The 9,630-nt window shown below is 36.3% G+C and overlaps 1 protein-coding gene across 1 annotated transcript; it reads left to right on the forward strand.

The window, feature by feature from the left end:
• Positions 1-7: 7 nt before the first annotated feature.
• On the forward strand, positions 8-8,020 carry LSM3 (LSM3 homolog, U6 small nuclear RNA and mRNA degradation associated). The gene is made up of 4 exons (XM_034431556.3): positions 8-869; positions 3,935-4,045; positions 6,267-6,362; positions 7,668-8,020. The coding sequence occupies exons 1-4, from the start codon at positions 849-851 to the stop codon at positions 7,746-7,748; spliced, it is 309 nt and encodes a 102-aa protein (XP_034287447.1). The 5' UTR covers positions 8-848; the 3' UTR covers positions 7,749-8,020.
• The last annotated feature ends 1,610 nt before the right edge of the window (positions 8,021-9,630 follow it).

A 9,630-nucleotide genomic window follows, 5' to 3' on the forward strand; every position in this document is an offset into this window, starting at 1 on the left:
CTGGCTTGTCCTTGCGAATCGCTGGGTTTACTCCGGATCGAGCTGACTGGCTGCGCTTCACATCTCTCTCTCTTTTGCATCTCGGCTCCCTCGAAGAGGAAGCGTAAAAGCGCTCAAGCTTCACGCCCGACCTATGAATATTCATTCATACGGGGCGGTTTTGAACCGGGTTCAAAGGGAGATGCATTAAAGAACGGGCTGAGGCGGCTTGGTTTCCACCAGCCTTGTTTTATGTGTGAACTCAGCCTGTTCATCTATCCCAGCGTCTGTGGAGATTCTCAGTCATCCAGGTCAGGGGTCTCCAACTTTGGCAACCTTGACTTCAACTCCCTTTTTCTGATTTTGTTTTTCTGATTTTTTTATTTCCCCCCCCCCCCCCGGGAGTTGAAGTCCGCTAGGCGTAAAGTTGCCAAAGTTGGAGACCCCTGATCCAGGTCATGGTTATTATCTCAAAGGTCCAGCTTGTCTCAAAGACTCTTGTCCAGTTGCCTCTTGAAAAAGCACCTTTGGGATAATCTAACCCAGCGTTTCTCAACCTGGGCAACATTGATATGGGCTAGGAATTGAAATCCAGACATCTTAAAATCGCCCAGGTTTGGGGGGGGGGAAATATATATATATATATACATATATATGGTCCAGTCCAACCCGAGCAGAGTTCAAAAGAAATTGCAGTACTGGAAAGACAAAAGGCGATTTCGATGAACTAACCCGGAAGCTGGACAAACGTTTACACGAGCATCTCTTATTTTCGCAGCTCTATGTACTCCGCTAGACGTTCGGTAGCGCCGCCGTATCAGGCTTGATTTAAAATCTCGCGAGAAGAAAGCGGTCTGCCTTTGAAAAAAATGGCGGACGAGGTGGATCAGGTGGGTGAAACGGCCGGTTTGGCGGCCGCTGAGTCTTCTAGGGGATTTGACCCCTGTTGCGGCGGAAAGTGTAGCAAGCCTGGGGTTTTAACGAGAGCTTCAGTTTCTAGCTCTCGCTTTGAGTTCCGCAAAATCCCAGTAAACGACTTCTGGCGTTGCGTTCGTGTTCCATTCAGCGACCTGCCTCTTGAGGTTTATTTAATCGATTTATACGGCCGCTCATCTCAAATACCGACACGACTCCTACTATATAAGTTGCTTTTGGTTTCCTTTTGCAAAGCCTTAACTCAGGGGTCCCCAAACTTGGCCGCTTTAAGACTTGTGGACTTCAACAAGTCTTGGAATAGAATAGAGAACAGAACAGAACAATAGAGAAATAGAGATTTGGAAGGGACCTTGGAGGTCTTCTAGTCCAACTCCCTGCTTAGGCAGGAAACCCTACACCACTTCAGACAAATGGTTATCCAACCTCTTCTTAAAAACTTCCAGTGTTAAGAGCATTTACAACTTCTGGAGGCAAGTTGTTCCACTGATGAATTGTTCTGACTATCAGGAAATTTCTCCTTAGTTCTAAGTTGCTTCTCTCCTTGATTAGTTTCCACCCATTGCTTCTTGTCCTGCCTTCAGGTGCTTTGGAGAATAGCTTGACTCCCTCTTCTTTGTGGAAGCCCCTGAGATACTGGAACACTGCTATCATGTCTCCCCTAGTCCTTCTCTTCATCAAACCAGACATACCCAGTTCCTGCAACCGTTCTTCATATGTTTCAGCCTCCAGTCCCCTAATCATCTTTGTTGCTCTTCTCTGCACTCTTTCTAGAGTCTTCGCATCTTTTTTACATCGTGGTGACCAAAACTGGATGCAGTATTCCAAGTGTGTATTAACACTTCATGTGATCTTGATTCTATTCCTCTGTTTATGCAGCCCAGAACTGTGTTGGCTTTTTTGGCAGCTGCTGTACATTGCTGGCTCATATCTAAATGGTTGTCCACTAGGATTCCAAGATCCCTCTCACAGTTACTACTATTGAGCAAAGTACCACATATACGGTACCTATGCATTTTGTTTTTCTTCCCTAATGTAGAATTGTACTTTTTTAACTGTTGAATTTCATTTTGTTAGATAGCGCCCAATGTTCAAGTCTGTCAAGATTCTTCTGTATCTTGAGCCTATCTTCTGGAGTGTGGGCTATTCCTGCCAGCTTGGTGTCATCTGCAAATTTTAAAGCTGCCAAGTTTGAAGACCTCTGCCTTAACTGATACAAACATAAGACAATAGTAAGGTTTGCAGTGGATGAAATGCTATTTCATGGTTTCTGGTCAAATGCCTTAAATTGGCGTTTCTCAAAATGTGGCGTCTCAGAGGTTCCGCAAAATCGAAATGATTTGCCAGTCAGTCTGTGTTGAAAAATAATGCAATATTAAAATCTTACCAGATTTTATAGTGAGAAGCCGATGAAGGATTCTCAGTCATCCAGTCTGGAAGTTGAGTCAGGGCAACTGGACTAATTTTCTTTTTGGTTTGAAGGGTTTTGCTGCTTATCCAAGTGTCCAAGTTTTAATTTTTGATGTGAATATTGATAAATACAACCCACACAAACAAACTATTTTGGGGTCTGCTATAATTTTTAAAAGTGGCAAGGAATCCTGAGGGGGAAAAGTTTAAGGAAATGCTGCCTTAAATCATTCTCCATTGCTATATTGATCCTTAAACCTTCAGTGACTCCTGGATTAAACCCAATAGGCACCTTTTTTCAAAGCAAGTGTATCACTAGTGTGTTGCTGTGTGTTGCGGATGTACATATTTGTGTGGCTGTTGAATGCCGTAAAATTAATATGTTCTAATTTACTAGTTCTTGTTGAAGCGGGTAGCAAGTTGATATAGATATGCTGTCTATAAATAGGAAAGCTTACTTTTAGGCTATAAAATCTCAATTGTATGGGCATTTCTTGTTATGTAACTTTTTAATTATTCCTTTATTTGCAATTAGCAACCTTTTTCAATATTGGAAAATAAATCATTATGAACTTGGAATACAAAACAGAAAAACAGCATATGACAATATAGTTGTTTTGTTTGGGATTGACAAGTATTATAGTCAAAAGTATGTAATACTTTTATTTGTACAACACTGACTCAACATTGTCAGCAAAATACAGACATTGTTACAACCTTTGAGTCCTTCTAGTGAAATGTGCACCCAGTCTTTTGTTTAAAAAAGTGGTGGTCTTTTCTAAGATTTTTCAAAATCAAATATGAATATATCAAAACAGTTACTAATTTATTTATTTATTTTTTTGCTTTAATTTATATGCCGCCCTTCTCCGGAGATTCAGGGCGGCTTACAATGCGTTAAGCAATAGCCTTCATACTTTTGTATTTTTTATACAAAGTCAGTTTATGGCCCCCAAAATCTGGGTCCTCATTTTACCTACCTTTGAAAGGATGGAAGGCTGAGTCAACTTTGAGCCTGGTGAGATTTGAACTTGCAGTAATTGCAAGCAGCAGATGTTAATTACAGTGCTTTAGTCCACTGTACTACCAAGGCAACCTAGTCCCCTAATGTGGACTAGGTTGAGGAAAGCAGTATGTTTTTTCTAATTTAACTTGCATTTTCCTGTTAATCCAGTCATCACAAGTGAATTCTTGTCCCTCTGAAAGCTGATGAAAATTCACCATATTATATTACAAACTATAACTTAATTGCTTCCCATTTGATTTCAGTACACAATAGTTGTCATCAGATTAGGGTTTTTTGAGAAGAAATGAGTATCAGTAGCCAGCATTTACTATTTATTCATATACAACCTGCTTTTATTATTTTTATAAATAATTCAAGATAACAAACAAATCTAATACTCTCTCCTCCTATTTTCCCCACAACAATAACCTTATGAGGTGGATTGGGCTGAGAGAGCTTGACCAGCCCAAAGTCACACAGCTGGCTTTGATGCTTAAAGTGAGACTTCTCGTGATCTTCTCATTTTTAGCCTGAGCCTTAACTACTAGACCAAATCGCCTCAGGTTTCTTTGCTAACATATATCTCTAAATTTTTATATTTTACAGCAACAAACTACCAACACTGTAGAAGAGCCTTTGGATCTCATCAGGCTTAGTCTTGATGAACGGATTTATGTAAAAATGAGGAATGACCGAGAACTTCGAGGCAGGTTACATGTAAGTAACATTACATAGAAGTGGGGAGAGGGACTGAAATTTTAAAGTAGAGTTGTACTTTCTCTTTAGCTCAAAGACTGCAAGAGGCTTTTGAGAATCACACTCCAAGCATAGGTATAACCAGAGCCCATTTGCAAGTGGTTACAAAGGGGTGAAATGCCTTTGCCAGGCATAAGTCACCTTTTTTCTGCAGTTTTATATTTCTGGTTTAAGGATTAGTTTTTTTTTTTAAGTAAAACAAGTTACAAACAATGCTTATTTAGTAATAGATCATTGTGGAGAAAAATTAGTTAAGTTATAATTTATTATTAAATTTATATGCCACTCATAAGCCAGTTAGTTGGTCATACAAGCAAAAACAGAGTCAAAGTAATTATGGTTTGTTTAGCCTATTCCTGATTTCTATTTTCCTTTCTAAATCTTTATTTCTGTTCTATCTCTGGATTTGTTAGAGCTTTGATAAGAGTTCAAACAAGTTAAAAACATGTTCAAATCTTGAATTTCCATTTTTAAAGTCACAGCTTTACACTACAATTGCGATTAGTTAGCAAAACAAATAGAGATTCAGTGAATGGTTTATTAATGATCTGTATGTTTGTATCATGCAATATCAAAAACAATCATGTAGTTTTTCATTGAGTAAGGTGGTATTTTATCCTTTTCTCAGGCAATTGCTTCAGTAGTAGATCATGCTTTTTTGTTTTTAAAAACCGGACTACTTTACTTGGTTGTAAAAGCAAAATATAATAGTTGATGTTCAAAGTTTAAAATTTTTCTTTGTTATAGCAGCATTATATCTGACATAGAGGAATACTTTGGGGGTTCAAATGTTGGCCCTCGGTATTATTTCATTGGAAAAAGAGTTGAAAGTATATTCAGTTTTATCTAGACAGCATAACAAGAGAAACCTTTTGCAAAGTGATAGATTATCCTCTATCTTCAACTTCATTATGTATATTTTTGTATATTTTGTATATCCATGTTTTTGGTACATAGTGGTGTTTGAAGTGGGTTTTTTTATATTTGATGCATGCATTAAAGAATGGATGAGCTTTATCATATCCATAAATTATATGGACTCATCTGTGGTTGTTAAGTTAGACTGCTTCTCCTGACCCAAATAGCAAGATCCATCTTTGCGAATGCATAAAAGTATAGATTATATGTAAATGATAGAACTAGGTTTTCTATTCATTGGTATAGTATTAGCAACTGGTCAGTAAATATTGTTCAAAACTGTCCATGCTGTTCACTTAGTTTCCTGCTTGTGAACTTTTCATTAAAGTTTGGCTATGTATGTTGTATGCACATAACATTTATTTCAATATATATTTAATGACGCCAAGGAGAAGTATAGTATAAAAATAAGCAAAACAAAAAATAGAAAAGACTGTTACAAAGTGAACATTAAAATTTTGAGATATCATTAGATCAGTACTGCATATTAAAGACTCTTTTGTATCTTAGATCTGAAAATCATTAAGATTAAATCCATATCCATTAATTAACTAAAGTGCTCAGTATAATTAGTCATAAGTCAAAACAACTTATTAATAAAAGTATCTGTCAAAAATAAGAATTCAAATGCTTATTTAACAATTCAAACAGAAGCTATTATATTAAATCTTATGCTAAGAGCTACCCAAATTTTGGATGTAGTACAGGTCCATGCAGAATTATAATCCAGAAAAGGTTTCCAAGTTGAAATTAAAATTCTGTGCCAAACTTGTTTTTAAATATGAAATTAAGTTTGACTTGGATGCACACTCCCATAACTTAATTTGCCATCTTTTAAAGGGAATTATGTATAATTTCCAATAAAGGGACAAAGAGTCCTGACAGTTATTATCATGTAAGAGCTACCTTAGAAATCAAAGTTTTGATAAACTATATTGACCAGAAAAACAGCTGTCAGGAAAGAAAAATCAGCTTTTAATATTTGTTTCATTCTATAATAAATCATTTTCCAGATTGTTAGGTTTTACACTATTGCCACCAATATATATATAAGAATCATCCAGCCTGATTATAGCACTTCCAACAATTATGCATAGAATGTAACTGTAGAAATCAATTTGCATGATAAAAGAGTTAGGTTCAGCAGACTGGAAAATTAAAACAAATTACTACATGTTAAAGCTGGAATTTTAATTTTTTTCTATTTGTGCCACATAAATGATGCCACCAGAACAATATTTATGAACTTGTTTCACTTTCAAAGGCATATGACCAGCATTTAAATATGATTTTGGGTGATGTTGAAGAGACTGTGACCACAATAGAAATTGATGAAGAAACTTACGAAGAGATTTATAAGGTGAGAATTTCTAATATCACTGATGATGTTTAAATATTAGAAGGGCAAGGTGCATAAATTTAAGTACTATCTTACACTTTACTAATCAGATCATTATATAATACAGTTCTATTCAAAACAATGTTGGATGCAAAATTAAATATATCTAGTATTCATTGTGCAAATAAATTTTAATTGAATAATCTTGTTTCCAAATGTATGAATTGTATTTACTGTATTTTTCGGACTATAAGATGCACTGGAGTATAAGATGCAGTTTTTGGGGAGGAAAATAATAAGAAGAAAAATTCTGCCTACCAGCATCTATCTGGCTAGTGTCCTTAGCAAATAGCCTGGAACAAGTATTTCAGCACGATTCAGCATGAGCAGCTGATTGGTGGGTGGATCAGCCTCCTGGAATACCCCCAAGCAGCTGTTCCCAGAGATGAACTTTAGCAACAGGTTCGCTGGTTGTGAGCGTGCACACACAGGTTGAAAAATGCAGTGGATCATTGCAGGGTGCTTCAATGAGTACAGCAGGCGAAGTGCGGAAGTGGTCCAACAAGGCAGCAGCTGTTCCTGATTGCCATTTTGGCATCTATGCCTTTGCTTTTTCAGCCTCCGAAAGCTCCGTTTGAGAAGCTATGTTTTAGGCCTCCGAAAGCGTTTTTGGCCTCTGTGCGTCGTGTTTTTGGGGTGGTGATCGGCGGTGATGTGCTTTGGCGATCCCTGCAGTCTTGAATGGACTTTCGTAGGCTGAAAATGCAGTCTCTCAAACGGAGCTTTCAGAGGCCGAAAAAGCAAGCCAAGGAGGGGACGATGGTCTGTGGCAATCCCTGCAGCCTGGAACAGGTATAAAACACAACACATGGAGGCCGAAGGGTGGGGACCGGCGAGTGGGCGGGGCTACATTCGGTGTATAAGATGCACCCAAATTTTCACCCTCTTTTAGGAGGCGAGGAAGTGTGTCTTATACTCCAAAAAATATGGTAGTTATATCTTGCCTTTATTTTTTTTAATAAATAAGTGACAAACACACACAATATTCCTTCCTCCTATTTTCCCCACAACAACAACCTTATGAGATCAGTTGGACTGATAGAGTGACTTAACTAAAGTCACCCATTCAGCTTTCATGCCTAAGGTGGACTAGAACTCACAGTCTCTTGCTGTGAGACTACTTGCTTGGTGTCTTAATCACTAGACCACTTTAAATAGAACTAGTTCTATTTAATAGGAGTAGAGTAGGGAAGGGAAGAAAAGATGGTAATGGTTGTTTGGTATTCTTAAATGTAGTCTAAGCCTTATTGCTTTTTCTTTCCACAGTCTACCAAGAGGAATATTCCAATGCTGTTTGTCAGAGGAGATGGAGTTGTATTGGTTGCTCCTCCACTGCGGGTTGGCTGATATTGCAGGTCGCTCCTTCACTGTGGGTTATTGGATTTCCAAGACATTAACTCTCACTCCCTCTAAATATTAGGACTATCCAACATTTTACAGGAGAATTCCCAATCCTGATTATGTATTTCAAAAGTTTATGTTTATTTGGCAAATAAGACTTATTTTCTCTCAAGACTCTTGAGGCAATTCAGTGTCATCAAATCAGTGGATTTTCTTGTTTAGTTAATACCTTTGTTCCCTATGTATATTTTTAAATAAACCAATTCACTTATTTTGTATACGTGTATCTATGAATAGTCTTCATGCTTGTTACAGTTCAATGTAGTGCATACGCATCAATATTTTTGTCTATTTGGGTAAATGCTATTCTGCTGTCAGATGAAATTCATAGTTTAAAAACATTTGGCAAAAAACAAGTGTCATCAAATTTGATTTATATTTAAATGGAAAATAGCCAGAAAAGGCTAATCCAGTAACACTTTAAGTTAAGAAAGGGAACATTTTGTCCAGAGTATTACCGTAAGAAGTTAGGCAATATTCATATAAACAAAATATTTGTATGTGTTTGTGTCTATTAATGAAATTATGGAAATAAGTATTGTTAGTGAAATTGCAGTAAACTTAATAAAAAAGCATTTGAAAATAAAGCTGACATTAAAAAATGGAAGTCTTCTCCAAATGAAGAAAAATTAAAATTGAACAAAAGAAATATGAAATGAAAAAAATAGGGAACCTGTTGCTATAAAGAATACAAAATATGTAAATGTAATTAGCTAAAATGCCATGTAGTGATCCAGAAAAATCATAAAAAAAGCAAGAAGATGAGAATGTAGAGAAACTGAATGAGCCATTTGTGTTTGCTTTCATTGTACATAATGGAGGAAAAATATGAATGCTTTGAACTGATTCTATTTTCAAGGAAGTAGAATTTGTAAAACTAAATTGAATAATGGTGACAAAAGATTAAATTTCTGATTGTGTTAAGTACAGATGTGCAAATTACTCCTCTGCAGCAAGCCAGTCCTGTCACTTAAATTGTCAGCAATTTTCTGGAAAGTAATAAATATAAATTATATGCAATTTGCAGTGTTCAGGGCATAGGGTCACCCTAAAGCAGCTGATTTCATTTAGAACATTACAATCTGATTCAGATAGTTCAGTTCTAAAAAAAACCTAAGGCACCTTGGAATAATCAACCTGGCATGGTTTAGAGTAGAAGCAGAACATTTTTTTCTCCAAAAAAGTATGCTTTGCACCTACCTAACATGGAAAACAGAGAGTCTAGATGGTATTCACTTGAATGTTCTGAAATATCTAATGTAAACATGCCGTATATAATAAAAATAGAACTGATCTTTTCAACCTATATGAAATGTATTTAATATCAATGTCTAGAAAAGGGTTTATGGAAATCCAGGGAACAATACACCAATTTATTGTTCTGTACTAATTAACTATTTGCCTGTTTAATTGTTTTTTTTTAATCAATTTAAATGATCAGGTATTGAAAAGTACCTTGCAGAAATATAAATTGAAGATATTTTCTACAATATCTTGCTAAATTCTCAAGTTTTTGAGATTCCAAATAATTACATGGTATTAGTTAACATTATTTACTTGCAATTTCAAATACGTTTTGCTACATTGTCTGCAAATTTAGCAGTCATGTCAAAAGTCATCTTAAAGATTGGTAAGTAATTAAAGAACAGAAAATTGTAGGAATGTTACAGTTTTGAAGTGGAGCAATGCCATTTCCACAAATGTGCGAAACTCACTAATTCAGGAACAGAATGTTCTAAAGATGTTGATTCCCTTTTTGAATCACGCTGTTCCAGAAATCCTCAGAAATAGTTGGGGGAATCCTGAATAAAATAAGCCTGCTTTTTGG

Source organism: Pantherophis guttatus, chromosome 2 (genome assembly GCF_059756535.1).
Source record: "Pantherophis guttatus breed Tessera chromosome 2, ASM5975653v1, whole genome shotgun sequence".
NCBI classification, from domain to species: Eukaryota; Metazoa; Chordata; class Lepidosauria; order Squamata; family Colubridae; genus Pantherophis; species Pantherophis guttatus.

Excerpts from the sequence above, each read along its gene's own strand:
- LSM3 (XM_034431556.3), top strand. The coding sequence starts at position 849 with ATGGCGGACGAGGTGGATCAG. Across the intron at positions 870-3,934 it reads TGGCGGACGAGGTGGATCAG|CAACAAACTACCAACACTGT; the intron begins GTGGGTGAAACG and ends TATATTTTACAG. Across the intron at positions 6,363-7,667 it reads CTTACGAAGAGATTTATAAG|TCTACCAAGAGGAATATTCC; the intron begins GTGAGAATTTCT and ends TTCTTTCCACAG.